The following is a 22540-nucleotide window of genomic DNA, read 5'->3' as shown; positions in this document are numbered from 1 at the left end:
TTCAGCATAAGACCCCTTACGACATCATATAATCACTAAACTATAAATTCCCTACCCCAATCTGCACTTCTCTTGTCTGCCATGCTTCCTCTTCTGAAAGTCACTTCCTCAGTCACACACACACAGGAAGCTCCTACGTCACCACTCACTCCAGCTAAAGTGCATACTGAGTCATCTCTCAAAAAGCTGTAACAACAGAAACATATGTTTAAACATTACCACCTTATTAAATTATTTTATTTCTTTCTACAGTGATCACTGGTTTTGATCACTCAGTACGAGAGAGCACTCCTAAGTCACTCTTTTAAAACTACTTTAATCACTTTTTGTTTACATAACTCACTCCCTTTGTCATATGGGAGAGTACAAACCACTCTTGGTCCAGAAGCTCTTTGGTCAAACAATGATTTTAATGAACACACGTGTGGGAAGACACTCTGTACGCAGACAGCCAGTAGTCCTCGACTTAATCAAAGCATGAACAGATATTTTATAGCATCAGGGTTTGATTTACTGACGCCCCTTCATGCGTCACAGATACATTTTATACATAGATCAGATCAACACCAGAATGACTTTTCACCTAGAAGATCATCTTCTATTTTCATGGCTGGTACTTTCCGTTATCTTAAAGTGAATTGTTCCTCTTTCTTGTCGAGACATGACTAATCTCTCCTCTAAATAAGTCTACCTAATATGTGTATGTGTTGACCTCACATGCTCTTTGTGTCACCTCTTAACTGTCTGTGTCTCGTCCTCAAATGCTCTTTCTCCATTCACCTGTTGCACTTCTGACCTTTCACCAGGACAGAGGCTCACTGAGACTATGTGTATGTCTTCTACTAAATAAATGTTTTAACCAAGAACCTCTACTAAAACCTTAATATAAAATGATCTGATATATAAGTGTTTTGTAAGCATGTATTGCAATTCCTTCTATGGCTCCAAGTCACTTGCACAATAGATTGTCCGAACATCGCGCCGAACAAAGCTTCCGACCCCCAATTAATTGACCGAGCTCCAACTCTTTAATAAGCACAGATATGCATTGTGTATAAAATAGTCATAACTGCTTAAGGCCTTCTTAAAGCTATCTGTTACATTGTTAAAGCCTCGTCTTAGCCTGCTGCTCAAAATAACTATCTGCTTTCACTTCTGCATACAACTTCCTGTCAGCCTGCAACTCAGTCTTTCTGAAAGAGACACTGTTTAAACCTCTGAATGCAATATCAACTCCAGATTATATTATTAATGCAATGGTAATGATGACAATTATTTAACAATAGCAGTAAAATAATTTCCCTGCTCCACAGACCACAGTTAGAATTTCACAACTATCATATTTAAAAAGTACCAGGTGCTTGTTTAATCATCTTTATTGTACTAATGTGCTAACTTTTGTTTTCTTTTGCCAACACAATATAAGCCAAGCTAATTCTGGTTAATTCTGCTTAACAATTGAGGTAAAAGACTGTCAATTCAGCATTGGTTGTAAGACTTTAACATGTACATATATAGCCATAAAGCTTTTGATACATGCAATAAATTATTGGAGTAGAGTAGCCAAATAATTTCTTATTCTTAATTCAATTGTTACATTTTGGACATTAGAACTTTTTAGAACGTTTCAAGGTTGCTGCTTTGGAATTGATAGCTAACCCTAATGTACATAGGAATGTATCCTTTCCCTTTTCAAACAACACATTTTTCAGGTCTGTCAGTCTTTTTACAGATGTAGTTAGCATGTGATTGCATTTGATGAATCTTTGTTCAATCAAAAATTGCATTGATTTTGCTTTTTATATAAATATATACAGCAGGAAAAAATTTAGCTTTTTTTATATATATATATATATATATATATATATATATATATATATATATATATATATATATATATATATATATATATATATATATATATATTTCTTTTGTAGCCATCCCACCCCACCCTCACCCCTTAAAGACACACACACACACAAGCTAAAAAAACATGTGCCTCAGTAACATTCTCACCATTGACAGAGAGAATGCTCACCTGATCATTTTCATCTTGTAAATATTTAGGTCAAGGGCGTTTGTGTGTGCACTGTTCATTCTGTCATTTTATCTAGTTCTGCGGATTAGTGTCACTCAAATAATGCACTCTTTTTGTGTGTAAACTGAACCGTGTAGATGCACTACGCACAAAGCTTTATTATGCCATGAGAGAAGGATGTAGGTCTAAGGATGCAGCATCCACATGTTTGTCTATTATTTGATATCTTGTAAAAATGACTTTTCAGTGATATGTCATTAAAAGCCTACATTTAATTCTGGTGTGTATCCATGTACGATGATTTATTTGCAATGTTATTGAATTAGAGTGTTTAAAAAGCATCTTATCTCTGCCAGCAGATCTTTACCTGAAATTATTCTATTGTTGAAAAAATTGGCAGCTTTTAGCTTTTTTTACATAACGAAAGCGGTAAGTCTATTGTGAGAAATGGGTGTTTCAGTTTGATACAAAACGTAGCCTTGTTGCCTCACTGTAAGACCGCAAAGCTACAGCTGGCACTCAGCCACACAGATGTACATTTGTGTTTTTCTTTTCTGTGAAGTTGAATGATTATGTGTACAGAAGAATGCTGGTATGACTGCCTTTTATTTATTTATTTATTTTACATTTTTTTCCAGAGCCACGTGTACCACATACAAAATTACAAATAATCTATTTAGTTAGACATTTACTGTCTTTTTCCTTCCTCCTTACCTGCATACATAATTTTTAATGCTGACTCTCTGTTCACAACACAATATTGTCCCTGAGTGTGAGATAAATGTTAAATAATGAACCCTCGTTTCACCTTAGCACTCTTCAGAGACTTGCAGTAAATTCACTGGACAGAAAATAATTTTGTTTGTCTAATGCAGTTGCCCAGAATAACCCAGAAAAATGGAGGACAAAAAATGATAATCACGTGTATGCGCAGAGATTTAAACCCTTTTGGATTACCTCTGCATGTCTCAATCTGTTATATAGGTCTGTCTGGCGGGTGCTATCCTCCAGCCCAGCTTGGCCCGTCATATTATCTATTTTAATACAACTATGTGCTCCCATTGGACAGAAAGCCAAAAAGGCAGATTAAAGTGGTGTTTATAAGTCACTCCCCTCATGACTGGCATGCTCACACCACTGAGAACACCGTGGTCTTTGCTCTTAGTTCGTTTCAGACTCCTCTATTTTTAATGTAACTATGGAAACATTTCTTTACAACATAAGGTGCATTTTAAATTTATGACGTTGGTATTTATTTGACACTACCCTTAGTGACACGGGAACAGGCTTAACACCCAGACCATCTAAACTACAACCAACTAACAAAAGTCTCAAAGCAGAGTACTGGTTTTTTATTATTATTGTTCTTTATTTTTATCTTCAAAGAGTGAAAAGTCAAGCTCCATTAATTTAGAAAACACTTTTATCATGATGTTTTGTTGGGGCTGATATTCTTAACTATTTCAGTTTTGATTTAAAATTGGCTTTGTACCCTTAACTGCTCTAATTTTCTCGTTTTATCAGGTGTGACTCAGTTTCAATTGTCCTAGTGTGGACATAAACGGTCTCTGCAGCCCTTTAGATAAAAGACCCTCAGAAAAGAAAAGAAAGAGAAAGAAAGAAAAGACCTCGCTGGCAGTATTACTCTAACTAAATTGAACATGATGCTACATTTTCAAACAGAAAAAGGTGGCTTAAGGCAGATAGCAGGCTTTTTTGATATGAATGAATTTCTAATATGATTACTCCTTATGATGATTGCATACTAGAAAAAATAGTAAAACTACATTGTATAACAAAATGCTGTTACCACAACCAGATATTTTACTGCAAGATTTGCTATTTCATTAGAAAATGAACAACAAAGCTTTATATGTAATACTGACATGCTCAATATGAATATTTTTTCAGGCTTTCTACACACGTTTCTTTAAAGAACTGTTAAAACATTGAGTGAGTAGCAGTCAAAACGCAGGCATCAGCTCTGTTTATTGATGTTTTGTCCATGTAACTCATAGCTTTTTTATGCTGCTGAAGTAAATTACTGTGCTGACTGTTTAGTCACAATTACTAACTCTGTTTGATCACTAAACTCTTAGATGTTCTTTTATTTTATGTTCTATCCTGGTCTTATCCCAGCGCAACACAGTTGAAAAATGTTGGTGGCACTATGAAAATAAAGTCAAGTGAGGGAATCACCAAAGCTTTCAGGCCTAATCCTCTTTAGGGCATCAAGACTTGTACCAAATCTCATCACAATCCATTCAATATTTTAGATTTCTCGCCACACTGGACTGACTGACATTACTGTGCTGTGGTGTGCAGGATTTTTATTTCACCTGCTCAAAGAACTAATGAGCAATGCTATCAGTAATAATACATTACAGAATTTTATGTCACTTTATTACTGTGATATGAAATAACCAAACAAGACTGAAAGTATTCAGTATTGCCTGTTTCCACTGTTATTCTGCAGTTACTCCTACTGCAGAATAGAATAACAAGCATACTGTTATTTACATCACTAATCTTTAAGTGTTTCGTAACACTCTCTAAATAACCATTTTGCATCATTTAGCTTGAGAACCTTTGAACTAAAAGGGAAGAATTAAATTAATTACAAAGAAGACATAGGCACATGCACATACTCACACAAGGTATTTGCTAATTTAATACTAATTTACATGAAACTTTAAGTTTTTCAAATCAAGTTTTAATATGCTTACTTTTAAAGCCCGATCATTATACCTATGTAAACAAGTGCTTAACTAGATTCATTTTAGTTGGTGAGTTTTATTTAATGGTAATAAAATATCTTTCAATAATTTTCATTTTATTTTAATTAAAAAAGATTTTAAATAATTAATAAGTTATTAAAATGTCACAGTCAGAAATCATTGTTTTTTACCACGACTACAAACTGTGTTGTTAACTGGTTGCTTCACACATTAATGGACTGGGACCCTTTGATGCAGATGACAGTGTTTGAAATATCTATGTGACAGTTTTAGGCTTGTTGTCTGTCCAACTATGGAGAAAACAAAATGAGCAAGCAAATTAATCATACTATCTGTTAAAGGTTAATTCATTATCACTAAATATCAGATTTATCTTGCTTCTGTAAATTGTGTTAACTGTAAACTGCAATTTGACAGAAAGACGGTCTTAAAACTGACAGGACAGCCTTGTTGTAATCCTTAGTTTTAAGTAATTCCCAAAAGGTTGATTCTGTTCAGCGTTTTCAATGAGAGAAACGTTTCCTCACTCTTCCAAGTGACTTCTTCAGTATTAGTTTGAATTAATGAAACCAAGACTAAAAACCCTGCTTTTGGCGCCATCTGGAGGTTGAACATTATACACCCAAATAAACGAGTACATTCATTATTTCATTGTTAAGCGAGGAGATTTGTTTAACAAACACATAAGGGTTTATTGTGTTAAATTGCTATTTGATCAGTAAGGAGTGAAAGCATAAAGAGTGGGAAACCAGTTAGCTAACTGTAATCTAGATACGGTGCATTACTGATACCAAAGCGGAACGCATGCCTCAAACAGACATTTTTTTCCCCTCCATGTCATACATGAATTGAGCCTCTGGATTTGCAAATATGTCTAGATTTGAATTGGTTTGTGGCATTTTCATGCAAAGCAAGATGATGTTGCCTAATTTGTATTATCTAGTTAAAGACTTCTTCCATGAATCCAGATCAAGACTGAGATCTGGATCAATTCCATAAAGTAATCACTTTGAGCTTGGGCCAAGCCCTACCTTTAGTAAATATTTCATGCAAATTTAACCTTAACTATTAACCTTAATCTTACAAAAATTGCTGGTGGATCCATTAAGGATAATAATAAGTAAACATACAGACCAAACACAGTACCGTACAATGCAAAATATGTTGCCATTTGATGGTAAGCTGTTGTGGCCTGAGTGTCCTAAGTTACGTATGTTGTGTACAGTCTATCTGAAATCTCCATATGCTTTTAATAACCATAAACATAAAAATAATAAATAAGTAACTAATCCACATATGGATCAGAATATATCCCCCATGTGCCCCTGTGTGAATTCAATAAAAAAAAAAAGCCAATTATGAATGAGTGTGTAGTTGATCTTCCATTAACAAGTGAGGGTGACTCTCTGACTAAGCTCAAAGGCCTTGATTATAAGGGGTTACACAAGGAGACAGTAAAGGCCTTTGAAAGAAGTTAAAAATGGTAAATTGCCCCCCTAGTGGGCGGGATTTCAGAGGCTTGTTTCTTCCAGGATCCACCTGTGTGCCTCATAACGTGCTTTCTCAGTGAGGGAAACACAGGAATGCCTCTAATTTGTTTCTCAATGTGCTATCCTGCTGATTTCCCTCCAAGGAGCTCACTGCTCATAGAAATTTCTCACAGAAGCCCAGATGAAGGTTTAGATAGTGCCTACAGAGAACGATTTTATGAAAATGGAAGCATCTGTTTAGTTGCCTACACTAAGAGGCATTCACCATTAAGAGTGGTTCAGTTTTTCAAATTTGAGTCAATTAGCTTCCGTAATGCAAGCGCAGCAGAGTAAACCTGCTGATTCATTCTTATTCAGGCACTCAGGCAATTTATGGAGACATATTGATTAGATATTACAGTGAGGAAGTTGCTGAAATATCATCATTGGTTGATGGTAAAACTTGATATTTTTTCTGTTAAACTTCCAATCCCAGACATTTGGGGTCTCTCTGATGATTGCTATGGGTTTCTGGGTATCTTGGGTAAAATATATCAATAGTGTCAAGGTTCGAGTTTTTGAGGAGGAGACAAACGACTGCATGGTCCTCAGTAGATGTCAAAATAGTGGTTTTTATTATACACATCTACATGTGGGGAAGATGAGCATCATAAACCTTTCAAAGCTGATCTCCCCCGAACAACCATGTCACAAGGCTTTTATTGCAATGATGACGTCAAATCACATGATAAGTATCAGTCAGTTGTCAGAACTCAAGAAGTTCTTCTTATATGGCCTCCAGATGTTTCCACTCAGTCCAGCACTCAGAGAAAACCAGTGTGTGCGGTGTGTATATCTATTCGTTTCGATTGTGAGTGTGTGTATGTCAAACAGGGAGCATGTCCTGAGACGCCCTCACAGTTCTCCATAAGTGTGTGCGTATCCTACATGACTATGTAGGTGCGTGTAGTGTGGACTTAAATGTGTGTACTCTGTGTAAGTGTATTCAATTGTTGTCCAAAACCAAATATGGGGTTGTCTTTAGTCGGCCTCAGTTTTGACAGCATTACATTGGAATGTGTGGGGAGTGTGTAGTGCATGTATCTGCAGACCTCTTATTATTGCTCAGTTTAACATAGATATAAATCAAAGATTATTCTGTCAACTGATTCGACAATGCTAAATGATTGATTAATGATAGTTCTGACTATAAACTGTCACCATAAGAATACAAAATAAAATATCTCTTGTCCACACTAGGCTTTTAAAGAAAACTCATTAAGTGAAAATGCTGACTCTTTTGCAGAATTATCAACCTCAAGGAAATCCTCTGCAGACATGTAATGATCATGTTACAATGCCTATAGGTGCATAATAGACTGGAATTAAAATTAGGTTGCTTATGATTAAGGACGTTTGAATAATTTAGTTTGCCATATATTTAATTGGCATTAGAACATTTTCAAGGCTGTACGATGACACAAATGTGCATTATACCTTTAAGAGATACCGTGTACGATTCAAAATATCTATGAAAATCATTTTTTATCAGCAACAGGTATAATGTGTAATGCCTACACGCGCCAGCTGTAAAGCAAAAGCGACGTGTTTGCGCTCGTTTTTGCACTCCGAGTTTTCATTCCAGCGCCCCTGCTGAAAGGCTGCGCTCCCCCCTGTGCCTTTTGTTTCTGAGGTGGAGCCTGATACCCCGACTTTACCAAACTGAATTGCCGGCGAAACAGACGGACAAGACAGGACCGGAACCAGCAGTCGTTCTCACGGCTCTGGGACGTGGCATATCTGGGGGGTCAGGCGGCTGCAAGGAAGAAGAAGGGTTTGGGGGAGCGCTTCGTACGGTTTAGTTAATTTCGCAATCGACTTCACGCTACAGAGTGACGGGAAAGATGAATTATTTCGTACTGCTGTCGCTTTTCGCCACGGTTATCGTCGGAAAGTCACCTCGGCTGAAATTTGTTCTGCGTGGTAAGTAACTGCTGTAACCTTCATATATCGTGATGTTCTAATACATGCAGCAAATTATTTTTAGGAGTCAAGAATGTTTTGTGTTCTTATTTTGTGTACGGAATGAATGAGTGAATACTTGCACTGCTGGAGAGATGGACGGATGAGTGGATGGAGGGATGAGCAAATGTGAGTTATGTCATGGGGTAATGCACCCGTTTTTCAGTACTTCCTATTATCTTTTGTTTTCCTTTAATTGAAAAAAAAAAACCCTGCACACATAAAGCCAATAAAAACAGGGCTACCTCTGGATTAATCTCTGAAAACACCCCCTCCCCCCCGATGTCCAAGTAGTAAATTACGCGCTCCGCCGTTCAGGCCCTGCACACATGTCCCCGGGCTATAATAAGACGAGCACCAAGAAGAAAGCGATTTTTTTTTCCTGTATAAATCTCAGTTTTAACAACTGTTAATCTAATGTAGGCCTACTGAAATCAGTTTCTTTGTGTTACCATTTTTTCAGGTTTCTCCGTGAGCACGGTCTGTCCAATCTGTATAAATTGGATATAATTTGTGCAACTCGTGCCTTTCTATCCGTCTTTTTGCCAACTTGTGTGTTCCGTTTATCTCAGAGCATTACAAGTTAGCGGTGTGTTCGTGTCTAGTTTGCATAGACTCTTATTGTAGTGGCTGTCCCTCCATATCTTCACATCTTCCGGACGCACAGAGCGGAATAAAACCACAAGTGCTTAAAAGCAATATTTCCTCTGCCAAGAGGGGGAACATGGCGCCTTTCCCCCCCTAACGCACGTCAAGGCTGTACCCTTTAAACACCCGTCTGCCACCGCCGAAAAACATCATTACTGTGAAATATGACTCTTTGGAGGTTGGCACAGTCACTGTGCCTCCCGCGTCCTTGCGGAGCTGCAATGCGGGACACGGCAGCTGCTTCACACTGCAGAGGAAGGGTCCTATTCAGTGAAAAAGAGAACTGCTTTAGTGTAGCAGACAAAATAAATAAATATATCCTATATGTGTACACATGTACAGAAAAGCCAAGATGAGGACAGGGAGTGTGGAGCAACGAATGGAAAATTCCAACCCGCCTCCTTGTTATCTATTCCACTCACGCCTTTTTACACCTCACACAGTCCTCTAATATATTCAACAATCAATAGAGATGGGTGCTGTGCGTCAAGGTATTGGTATCTCTAACCCTCCCCGCGGATGTACAAAACGCACAAGATGACGGCCTGGACGTGCGTGTCATATCAATCAAATTCATTGTTACGCAATTTCAGGGTTAGCAATGAACGCCTATCCTTAGGACACACAAATCCAGAGACACACACAATTACACATGGAACACTGTCAGAGGAAATCCATCAAAGGCGCAGTCTGAAGCTTCAGCACCTCGGACAGCTCCGAGGTGCTCTAATGGTGAAAATATTCTCATTTTGTAGGCGTTTGCCAAATGAGGACATTAAACAGGGTTTCATACCTTCACAGAGTTGTTTGAAGGTTATAATCTTTCTTTTTCTTTTTTCTTTTTATAGATTAAAATAGTATTTCCTTTAGTGGTTAAGATAGGAGCTGGTGCTTTTGATTACGATATTATAGAAGCAAGGGTTGGAATTACTTTGCATTCATTTGGTATAGACTACACCTTTGTCCAAGTCCATTACAATAAGTGCATTCAAGCTAAGCACAGCAAGCTTTCATCCAAACTGTAAATATCTTCCCCCCCCCCCCCCCCCCCCCCCCAAATGACAAAGAGGATGCAGGTACAATACATTTGAATTTTATGGTGGTCATAATTTTAAGTTGTGGTTTTTAGAGTCTTGACCCTAATTAATTTAATTTGGCTACACATTTTCGATATCCATATCTCAGTATGAATCAAAGCAATGCTACTGCCCAATAAAATACAGCACCCAGAAGGATCTTTAGGCCGAAGAATGGTAAATAAATGGTAAATGGCCTGCATTTGAATAGCGCTTTTCTAGTCCCTAAGGACCCCAAAGCGCTTCACACTACATTCAGTCATTCACCCATTCACACACACATCCACACACTCTTAAGTAAAGTTAAGAAACACCTCTTTAGAACAGTCACTAAAATCAGTCAGTCGATATGTTCTCCATTGTTCTCTTTCTCTTTTTTGTGTGGATGTGTGGACTACCAAGGATGATACAGAGAATTAAACGACTAATAAATCATCATATCCAGTGCAATTATAGTATAACTTACATGTTTTTTTGCAGAGTGCTGTAAGATGTTAATATGCCAACTGTGTGAAAAATAATTGGATTGCTTTTTTACTTAAGAGTGGTCTTTCTGACTAGCTGATGATTCTAAATTGAGGAGTCACTCTATGTTTTCCTCTGTTTTTAACAACAACTACTAACAAGTTAAAATGATCAAATTAAAGGCCAGTTTAACCAAAGCAGCTGGCTGAAATATGCCAAAAAACAAAGCAGAGGGAAATTGCAGAGTAGCATGATAATGCTTTGTGAGCTGTACATAAAAACTACAGTTTATTAGGTAGACCTTGCTCGTACAGGGTTGGACACTGTTTTCTCTAAGCATAGATTCAACAAGGTGTTGGAAACATTCCTGGACATGCAAAGGAACAATAGGAAGGCTGTTGCCTTTAAATGATTCTAAATAGATTGTAAGGGGTCCAAGGTGCACCAAGAACATATGCTCAAGAAAGTGACACCACCATCAGCAGCCTCAAATGTTAATATTAGACAGGATGATGGTGGTTGTGGTGTAATGGTACTTTTAAGGTTTCATGTTGTTTATGCCAAATTCTGACCCTGTCATGGTCCTGCATCATTGCCTATTATTTTGAACTAATTTACTGTGTCATTTCTGTTTATTGATAAATATGTTCTGTTTCATTCTTAGTTTGCTTATTGTTGAAGTTTCCATCTTGTGTATTTCTTTGTTCTTTTGAGCCTCAAACCATTATTTCCAAATTATATTAGAGTTTATTTTTTGTCCTCAGTATTTCTTGTAACATCTTGTCATCTCCCCTAGGTTTGGTTATGGTTCTCACTTTCTGTTTTATTTTGGTTGTTCCTTGTTTCTAGTGTCTTTTGTTGGGTTAATTCCCCTCATGTCTCATTGTCTTTCATTATTAACACCTGCGTCTCATAACCCAGCTGTGTTCACTTTCCTTAACTGCTCTCTTTTTGCTCATTTTTTGTCTGCACTTAACCTGCACTTGTGTGCTCCCTGTAAACTCTGGATTCTATTTTCCCTTGCAGATTTTGTATTTTTTTTGGACTTTTTCAACTACCTTATCAAATGTCACTATTTGGGTCCCAATTCCACACTTCATGATAGCTGTTAGTTTAACTTCCTGTTACCTTCCTGCATTCTGACCATCCTCCTCTGACATTAAAAAGGAATCTTTGTCCAGAGAACTGCAGCTCACTGGATATTTTCTTCTTTTTTGGACCTTTCTCTATAAACCCTAGAGATGGTTGTGTGGGAAAGTCCCAGTAGATCAGAATTTTCTTAGATATTTAGACCAGCGCATCTGGGATAAACAAAAATGCCATGTTCTTCCCAATTATGATGCTCAGCTTCAGCAGGCATCGTGGCCATGTGCATTGAGTCACTGCCATGTGATTGGCTGATTGGATTATGAGCAGTGAACAGGTGTACCCACTCATTAGTGTGTAATGCATTAGTGAGTGTACAGCACATTACACATAGAGATTTAAGCCAGATATTTATGTAGAATAGTCATAACAGCAGCTTTAATATCATATCAGTAAAGCAGAAACCATCAATATTCACCCACTGTTTTGTTTGCACTTTTTTGTTTAATTGGGGAAAAACTGTTCTGTTCTCCTCACTTCCTTAAGGGACTGAAACATAATAAGGATTTGGAATAAGGTTAACAATAGTTGTTGTTTTTTTTAAAGCAAGCTTAAGCCATGCTTTCCTTTATATTGTGTGTACATACCTAATGAGTGACAGTCACATTTGGCAATTACATAAAATGCATATATTGGCAAAGTAGGACAAACAGAGAAATCAAGAGAGAGGAAGACAGCCAGCAGCAAAAGAGAGTGAACACAGAAAGATAATTTTAAAGAAACACCCTGAGAGAGAGGAACAGCTCCTCCTCTCAAATATAATTTGACATGTGCAGCATCTTAAATATCAGACAATTTCCCAGAAGTTCAGCGATCTTTTGTGTTGACCTTTCTCTTGGAGACTTAAACACATCAATACAAAATACTCTTGAACTATGAGTCTTATGGATATTCTCTTGTCATGTTAATAATGTGAGACGTTGAGATCCACCTTTTAAAAAAAACTGAATTAAAAGCTTTTATGCAAGTAAAAACAAACAAACAAACAAACAAAAAGCAGCAAACAGAAAAGCTTCAAAAGATCCCTTACCTTGACTCTGCTGCTATCTGTCTTGCTAATTTTAAGACGCTGTTAAATAAACAACTGTGTTCTACTCTTCTTTAATGTGCACATTTTAGTGCAAATAGAACTTAGCTTCTTTAAAAGTGACTCACTAATATGAAAAAAAAAGTATTACATGCTCCTCCAAGAAGTTAAGTCTTCAGCCACTGAGTTTAATGAAGCTTTTTTTAAGCAACCAGCTAAAAAGGTTGTTTTTCTTAGTTCCTGGAAAGCTGACCTTTTGAAAATTCACGACTTCCAACCATTAGTAATGATTAAGTGTCTGAGTAAAGAAAAAGGAAAGATACACACTGACACAGAACAGCAGAGAACATTTAGGAGCTCAGATTACACCCAGATGTGTCTGGCTCTTTGAAAAATTCTGTGGAGACATGGAAAAAGATGCTGTTAATATGAATGCACAATATGTTCCTACGCTCTGCTTTTGCTCTCGAGGCAGGCCACAGACACTCATATTCAAAAATGTTTTCTAATAAAGGATAGGTGGGGGAGGAGACTACCTGTAGTATAATTATGTTAACCCCTTAATGTCTAGTGTATCGTGTTTAATACATTAGTTTTGGTGGGCTTTTGAGACGTCTGCATCATTAGTGTAATTAAAAAAATTGTACAATACAATTTTATTCAATAAACAGAAAAAAAGAAGCTAAGTGTAGTGAATATGGTGCAAATTCATGTTCTCAATTATTATATACTTTGTATATTTGCCTTCCAAAGAACTTTTTGTGTGACAATATCTCCATCAAATGTTATAACACAACCCACGAATAAGGTGCAAGTACCCTGTACTTACATGCATTTTCCAGGCAAAAACTCAGGTTTTTGCAGGAAACAGTGAAACAATTACACTGTAAAACCTACAATAAAGGCGCAAATACCCTACTTGCATGCAATTTGCGAGCAACAAGGTGCAAGTAACCTGTACTTATGTGCAATTTGCAGGCCACAAATCAGGTTTTTGCAAGACACAATGAAACAAGTACACTGTAAGTACCCTGTTCTTTCTGGGGTGTGGGACGTGTTCGAGAGCGACTAAGGTGCATGAAATTTGCAGGCAACAAGGCGCTAGTACAACGTACTTATGTGTAATTTGCAGGCAACAATTGAGGTTTTTGCAGGATACAATTACGCTGTAAGTAACATGCATTTTCTGGGGTTCAGGCCTTACTACGGAGTCACTTAATCTTGTCTAATTTCCAGGTATTTTACAGGGAAAGAGTGTGAGGTTGAGCATTTTTATAAATCTTACTTTATGTGCATTTTTTGTGATTTTGCCTGCAGCTTGGTTGGCAGTGATGAAGCCCAAATTGGGCAGGCCGCTGTTACCGTTGCTCTTAGTTTAATTCTGCAAGTACACAGTTAGATTTCACACCTACATCTCTGAGGGCCATGCATCTTTAGACTGTCTAGATTAGGAGAAAAAAAAAGGTGAAGGTCAGATTGAGTGCAGAGATGTAGACACGTAACCAGGGTAAAAGTCATTATACAGAAATAGGAGAGGGATGTTAGTATCCCAGATGCGACCTCGTCTGACCATGGGAAGTGGAATGACAAGAGGTTGTGACCAGCCCGTCCACCAACAAGGGAAGGCCAAGTCTTAACCACGGCCTCTCCCCAAAGTTTTTACCAATTAGATGAACCCACAATTCAATATATAATCCTGTGTAATGATAAGTTAGGTTTTCACTTTCAGGAAGTCGGCTACAGCTAACTGCTTGTAGACTGTGGTTTTCTGCCAGAGGGGGAATCCATGTACATGTTTAAGTATTTATCTGCTTGAGGCAAATAAATACTTAAAGACTGAATTGAGACTACCTCCCACTTTTATCTCAGAAAAAAAAAGAATCCTCAACAAGAGATGCAAATTGTACTTTAAATTATTTTAAATATCATAGCAGCCTAAGTAACTACTGCTTAAGTAATTTTCTGCATAATTTCACTATTCAACTGACTTCATATATTACCTGTAAAACAGTAATAATCACTTTTCTCCATTTACTATTGGAAATTATACTTTGTTACGTACAGTCAAACTTTGGAGAGCATAGGCATCATCTGAGCATATAAACAATACTTACACTCAGAACAACCATGGAATTCACAAGTATTTTTCTTTTCAACTTGGAAAATGTCTTTTACTTTGTGACTAAATGTCCAAATCTTTCCTCTGACTGTCAGCATATTTTTGCAGAATCTCCCCAATTAGTAGAAAAGCAGACCAAAACTTTCTCAAGTGATTCCCAACTGTACGGACAAAAACTTAAGATTAAAAATAAATCTTTTTCATTATCATTTGGAGACCCAAAAAGTACAATGTGCAAGGCTAAATCATATATTTTATTTTGGCTTTTACAAACAAGCCATTACTACTACACTTACTGGCCACTTCATTAGGTTTACCTTGCTAGTACCTTGCTGGGCCCCCTTTTTCCTTCAGAACTGCCTTAATGATTCGTAGTATAGTTTTAACATGGAAACATTCCTCAGATATTTGTTCACCATATTGACATGATGGTATTACACAATTGCTGCAGACTTGTCATCTCCACATCCATGATGCAAATATCCAATTCCACTACATCCAAAAGGTGCTTTATTGGATTGGACTTGGTGGATGTCATTTAAATTCAATTCAATTCAATTTTATTTATACAACACAAATCACAACAACAGTCACCTCAAGGCGCTTTATATTGAAAGATTTAAATATAACACCATAATTCTTAGCGCTTCACATAATATGAACCCAATAAGATAGTGTGGATAGTATGTGGTTTAAACTGGGACTTAAGCCTTGTTATTAGATGGAACATAACATGTAATAATAAATATTGCATATTCTTATGATAATATTTAAAATATATATGTATATTTTTGTACATCAATCCAATACAGCAAAGAGAAGATTAACACATTCAGATCTGTGAGGGTCACTGGATTTGTGACTGGTTAAATCCATAAAACAGATCCAGCCTGTGTAAATATTATTTGTCATATGGTATTAAAAAAAAACACTTCAAAAACCTTAGAAACACTGCTCTGATGTATTGTAATGCATGATTATATATAAGGTCCAATTACTTATTTATTTTTTTAATCAAGCAAAGACGTGCCCACAGTTTTAGCACTGTACTCTCAGGGGAAACATTTTAGACCATTAGCTAAGGAAAACCACACTTAACTGAAAACTGATAAAGCTACTGTTCTGTTTTATGGTATATTCAGATTATGCCACGTAATAATCAGGAGGAAAACAACTCTGAGAGATTAATTATTGTTTTAGATCTTCTACACTCTTTATTCTTGTGGGGTGCAAAGTGACCTTCAACAACAACGGCTACGCTGCTAATAGGAAATGACATCATCTGACTGGTGGCTTTCATAAAAAACAAAATAAAATAATAAAATTGTTGTGCTGAGTAGAGAAAGCTGGGTTTACTGAAACAGTGTCTCAGATGTGGACCAAAGGTTCCTAATTTTACATTTTTGGAAGTCCCCATATTAGAGAAGAGGATTAGGGCCACTGCATGTGGTAAAGCTGTATTTGGGTGAACACCTTTCAATTTTATTCTGATTTTTTTTTTTTTAAATGTTTGCTGTTGTCCAATCCAAGAAGCTTAACTGTTTTTTCCTCTTTCGAAAAAAGAGTGAAGTAACATAGCCTTAGGAACCCGTTTTGCTTCTGTTAACTGCTAAAGCAAATATTCATACAAATCTATTGTGTTTATTCAAATCTGCACGCTCTTATGTCTGCCTTAAGACTATCACTGTGAAACTATACTCTAGTTTCTCTATAGCCCACTTCTTTGTATGTTTCTCACTTCCTTGTGAAGTACCAGGCTCATCAAGTAGATTACTACCAATAAAAGCGGCCGCTGTTTCCATAGAAACTTGCCAGCAACCTGTATTGCTACCACTCACCACTACTGCATCCTGGTTCCTGCTATCAAACTCGATGTCTCTTTCACTTCAGGGATAAAAAGAACATCTAGTCTCTCAGAAGCATTTATGGGGGCATGATAGTTTTTGATGTAAAGCTTTCAGAGGTTTTTCTGAAGTATCTTTTAAGCAAATAAAATGTTGAAATATCTCCTGGAGCAAAGACTAATCAAAATGAAAAAGGATGGCTGCATGAGATGTTTTATACTCTAATATTTTGGTTCCATAGCATTCACTATCAGACACAGCTTTTAAGAACTCCGGAAAATCATTTGGTGCCATTCTTTATTTAAATTTGTCTTTTAACTAGTGGGTGCGGTTTTAATCTATTTCTAAACACAGGCACAGTTGCAGTGTAGGTAAGTGTGAGTCTGATTGGATCTGTGATTCAGAGATGCCCAAATGTACTTTTGATTCAACCAACAATCTGTGATAGGATTTGCCCACATGATTATTCTGGAGATTTCTGTGCTCCCACCAGATGCCCTTTTCCTCTGACACATAAGCAGGGTTGACTCACTGTTTAATGTAAAACCACAAAGGGCAGTACTACTGGATCAAGTGCTTTGATAAATCAAAGCATTCTTAGACAGTACTTTCTAAACTACTTTCTTGAGCTTTTGTTGCTGTTTTTGACCTTACAATAATACATTTTTCTATTGATTTCTTATGAATTGGAAACAGCTTTTAAAGTATGATTTGAAAAATCTACATCTCCTTACTTCTCTTTTTTATTCTTAATTATTTTGTAGTAGCTGTGGTATTTTAATAGTTCACAGGTAAAAAGACACACATAAGGAGGAAGGTCCAGAATTAAAAGTTGAATGTTTTCACACAAAAATCCAAGAAAAACATGAAATCAACCTTATAAGAGTTCTGCAAAGAAAACAGAAAGGGGAAGAAACTTTGAATGTGGCGTGGGTGTTTGTGCCAGATGGGTTGGTTTGACTTTTTCAGAAACTGCTGATACAGTTGAACCTTATTTCTCTAGGGGTTTACAGAGAATGGTGTGAGGGAGAAAATACCCAGTGAGCAGCAGTTTTATGGTGTTGTCTTGCTGTTGTCAGAGGAGAATGGTTAGACTGCTCAAAGCTGAAAGGAAGGTAACATTAACTCAAGTAACCACTCGTTACAGCCAAGGTATACAGACGAACATAGTTAAATACACAATAAAGCAGAGTGACACTGGGTTCCCTGTTCTCAGCTAAACCCAAAAACTGAGGCAACAAATTTGACAGGCTCAGTAGAATTAGATGTTATTTCAAATTTGCCTATTACCCGACTATTGTCTATCCCTTTATGACCACAGTGTGCCCATATACGCTATGATGAATTAAGGCCTTCCTTTGAAGGTAAAAGGAAATACAACGGGTAAACAAGAGGTGCACAAAACTGTACTACTGAATAATAACCAAGCATTAACCAAGCAAGAAAGGAGAGGAAATGATGGACAGCAGTAATAAGAATTCAAAAGCTTGACAAATATGTTTATAGCAGTAGGAACGGATTTTATTAAAAACTGAAATGTTTGCTGCTGTCATTGTTTTTTTGTTTTTTTTTTATCTTTTACCACAGGGAGCATTTTAATTGTACATGTTAAAACATAAATTTTCATAACAAAAACAACAATGTACTCTGACAAAGCTCTCATTTGTTGGCTCATCCCTTTTATTTGTCCCTCAGAGCCCTCCAGGTTCCATTTCAACAGACCAGAGAACTATATCAGCATGTACCACCAGGAAGGGAGTGACACCCTTTACGTAGGCGGCAAGGCAATGCTCTACATGTTGACGTTCACATACAGAGGGGTTCGTGACCTGCAGGTACTGTTTGCTTTTAGCTGATTTTTCTGACTTATACCCAGGTGATTAAATAAAGTGGTTCTTTTAGGATGGTGTATTATTATGTATATTTTATTTATCTATTTTATTTTAGATATGGAACTGTAAAGTAAATATAAATGATAAGACAAACTGCCACATAAATACTTCCAAACCTTGACCCTGTCCACCACCTTCATAAGCCACTTCAGCAACTGAGTTTGGACGTGATGTCATTAAAAGTTGTATGACTCACAGCAGAATATTGATCTAAGTAGAGATTTAATTAGGGAGACTGATTCTAAATACCTCTATCCAGACCTTTAAGCCAAATGAAGAATCATTTTTTTTCCACAGCCAAAAATTAGAGACATTCTGCACCAGTTAGTGGGCAGCCTCCAGGTGTGAACAGGGAAGTCAATGTTAGCACAGACCTGCCAGTCTACTCTGGATAGAATAGGAGTGAGCTATTAAAATTTGTTTAGTCACTTTGGAACATTTTCTTTACACATCTACTCTAGCAGATAGTGAGCTTAACTTTGCATAAAGACTCAAGAAGTGGAAAACAGGGGTGTCTGACCTTTTTTATGATAAATTCTTAATGGACAACTGTGTATTTATTCTTAAAATCCCTGGTTTCAATTTTTTGGAATGAATGAAGGTCTAATTAATGAACTGCTTTACCAAAGTTGTCAGGAGGTGGACATTATTGCATGGTATTATTTTATAAGGTAGCATATGAGATTTGTTGAAGAAATCTGTTTGTGGTACTAGTAAGCATTACATGATGTGTTTATTGTGTTTCTTGGAAAATGAACTGTATTTGGCACTGGGAATTAAATGTAACCAGAATTCCTATACCTGCTGAAAATAGACACCCTGTAAATGCATTTTAATTCACAAAAGTCTCTTGCTTTTGAAAGTATGGCTAACCCTCTTACTGTTTGATATGAGCTGTGGGATGAAAACAAATATAGCTGCTATCCTGCTGTGAGGACGACACAGAGAGCCAAAGAGGGCAGAGAGAGAGAGAGATCACTAGTCTGCTGCTGGCCCATTAAAGCAAATCTAGTCAAGACCAAGGCAGTTAGGTCAGGCATACATTCATTTCTTTCTATGAGGATAGAAAACATAATTCACTGAGCTAATAAGGTGAGGATACTGTAGGCACGAGATTACACTGTGTGCACTACAGCATAAACACTGACTAGCCAAGCAAATTGAAATTGACTGTAAACTCAAATAGTTTGCTAAAAATAAATATGTCCTACTTTTTGGAATGATCGAAGGCTTATTTGGTGGTTGTGACTCAGAGAGAGGTGATGTATTTGGCAATTAGGAGATGCTTTCAAGTGAAATGGTGTGTTTCTACGTTTATTTTCACAGTAAGTGACAGTTTGACAGGATGAGTTACATGCAGTGCAGCTTAGAGGAGTTGTCATGTCAGTGTGTGGAGAGAGAGAAGAGAGGACCCAAATGCAGGCTGGTGAAGGATGCGGACGGTGTTTATTACAAACACGAGAAAAACAGAACATAAGACACTGAGTGAGTGAGTGAGTGAGTGAGTGGTGAGTGAGTGAGTGAGTGAGATGAGCTGACCTGGAAGCACGCAAGAGATTGACGATGACAAGACAATGAACAGAGGGAAACTGAGGGCTTAAATACACTGATGATAAAAAACAGGTGAGAACACAGCTGAACTAAGTCTGACTAATAACACAGGAAGCAGAAATGAACATAATGCACACAGACAAAAACCTAACACAATAAAACAGGAAACAGGGATGGAAAACTAAATGGTGACAAAGAGTATAGACAGAAGAAAATAAATGCCTAAGAGCATTATACATCAAATCTTAATATCACTGACACAGAATGAAACAGTGAGGGATTGTTTATTGAGATTCAACACTTGTAGAGTCAGACATTTGTGGTAAAAGGTCAAAAAACCCAGTTATTTACTTTGCAATGAAGAACCAAAGCTTGTTTGACAGATACAATGCACAAGCATTTTTTTCAAAAGGATAATTTTGCTATGCAACTTAACACTGCTCATTCGTGGAAGGACTGTCCCAGGTAAGAGTGGAGGAATTACACTACACAGTCGACCTCCGCACTATTCCTGGATTCTTCTGTAGAGCGTAACTCCAAATTAGTCAGGGAATATTCAACAATCACCATGCATACCGGGAGTTGACTGTTGGTCATTTGTCCAATAAGGTTAGTATGACTTACAATGTACAGTAAGTGTAGCGATTGTAAATTGTTTAAATTAATGCATATAAAATATGCACTGGTATCGTTTTAGATGGTCCACAACTTGCCAATTCAAAGCAGAGAATTGAGCTAAAACATTTTCATTGTTGTAAAACAGTGTACTTTACCCTGAGAATGTTCCTTTCAAATTCATGGCCATTTCTGTAGGGCTGTTGAAGGATATTCTGTGAAAATGTGGAAGCAAGGTAAGGAAGACGAGGACTCCAAAGTGAAGCTGTCAAGTAATAAAGTGACTCTTGAAGGCACTGAAAAGCCGTAGTGTCATATAATATTGTGTGTATTGTATTTTAGAAGCTCCAGCCAGCTCAGTGCATGCTGAAACAGAGAATATTGAAGTAAGTTGGCACAAACTAAACAATCACTCCTCCCACAGATCCCAGCGGTATCGGATCAGACTGCAATTGATACCTGCAAGGCAAAGGCTGCACCACTCGAGGTAGAAAGTCCTCTTCACCGTCAGCACCTCCATCACTTCAGCAACACCCCTCATCCATAATTGATATCATCCTCTTTCTTATTACCATCATCATTATTATCATCCGCAGCAAGGTTTGTGTCCAATGTCAGAATGTTCACGTCTGACTTTTCAATTCAATTATTCACATAAAGCTTATGTTAAATCTTAAGAACTTAAGACACCAAATAATTCAAATGAGCATTGTAAAAACATGCACTAACAAACAACAGCATAGAAAATGATAATCCATGCAGATGAGATAAAATTACACAGGAGACACTGTCACCTCGATAAACAAACACTGTGCAGCTGAGTGAGCAGTGGATAATTACATTGAATAATTTGTGACTCCACAGAGAAAATGAGAGAAAAGCAGTATTAAAACAAAAAAGTGGCAAGATAAATCTTCAATTGAGAGTTTAAATACTCTGAGAATAAGACACAATACGTTCCATTAAATACTGAGGGTCAAAATCTGCATTTGTTAAGTAAAGGAAATAAGGGGATTATAAACCTTAAGTTGAATACTTACACCACCTACACCTACCAGCTTTCATTATGCAGGCAATGTAAAGGTCAACGTATAGTTTTGGGACTATGATGCCACAAGAGTCCATGTGCTGTACAAAGAAATAATTCAATTCCTGCTGCATGGAAGCACTATAATACCAGAGCAGACAGAGGAAGTCTCTCAATTCAATATTTTATGGAACAATAATTAAATAAGTTGTGAATTCAGTTCAATGCAGTTGTGTTTATGAAGTATACATTCACAACACCACTTATGAGCAACCACTTGTGAGTGGTGACAAGTAAGCTGCCATGCAGTGGTGGTGTGCAAATGTTAAGATGCTGAAAAGGAGGAATAGAAAAGAAATGCTCAGTATTCACTGGAAGTCACCAGAAGCCTGAGCCTACAGTAGCATAACTAAGGCCCCGGTCAAAGAGGTCTAGAGAGAAAAGGAGGAATAGAAAAGAAATGCTCAGTATTCACTGGAAGTCACCAGAAGCCTGAGCCTACAGTAGCATAACTAAGGCCCCGGTCAAAGAGGTCTAGAGAGAGGCACCCACCAGCTCGGTGAAAACCCATTGCAACTGGTTGCAGGAGGTAACTGGCAGTCTCTGTGAAATCAACTGCTAAAGCCCCATTCACACAGGCCTATAAACCAATCAGTGACCCACTTTAAGCAATCACTAGGGAAAAGCGTGTATTACATAGGTGGTTGGTGATTGGTTGGTAGGGGTTGCTGGCAGTTGCTAGTTTAAAACTTGTCACAACGAGATATAAATTGTTGCACCAAAAATGTCCTTGCACTAGCTTTGTGCAGTAGCAGATTGCTGCAGATGCCCTTACTATAGATGGGAGAAGTTTACATGTCTGC

The 22540-nt window shown here is 37.3% G+C and overlaps 1 protein-coding gene across 1 annotated transcript in view; it reads left to right on the top strand.

Annotated features, from left to right (window-relative positions):
• The first annotated feature begins 7974 nt into the window (after positions 1-7974).
• LOC146659585 (semaphorin-7A) overlaps positions 7975-22540 on the top strand; it is a 40674-nt gene continuing 26108 nt past the window's right edge. The window contains exons 1-3 of the mRNA XM_085423676.1: positions 7975-8228; positions 18288-18427; positions 21075-21137. Coding sequence (XP_085279802.1) covers positions 8150-8228; positions 18288-18427; positions 21075-21137 — 282 coding nt within the window. The 5' untranslated portion in view covers positions 7975-8149. The remainder of the gene's footprint in view (positions 8229-18287; positions 18428-21074; positions 21138-22540) is intronic.

Source organism: Rhamphochromis longiceps, linkage group LG11 (assembly GCF_057381845.1).
Source record: "Rhamphochromis longiceps isolate RC_006_pf linkage group LG11, R_longiceps_female_GT1.1, whole genome shotgun sequence".
NCBI lineage: Eukaryota > Metazoa > Chordata > Actinopteri > Cichliformes > Cichlidae > Rhamphochromis > Rhamphochromis longiceps.
The sequence above is the reverse complement of the archived record's forward strand: the minus strand, read 5'-3'. Positions and strand labels throughout refer to the sequence as shown.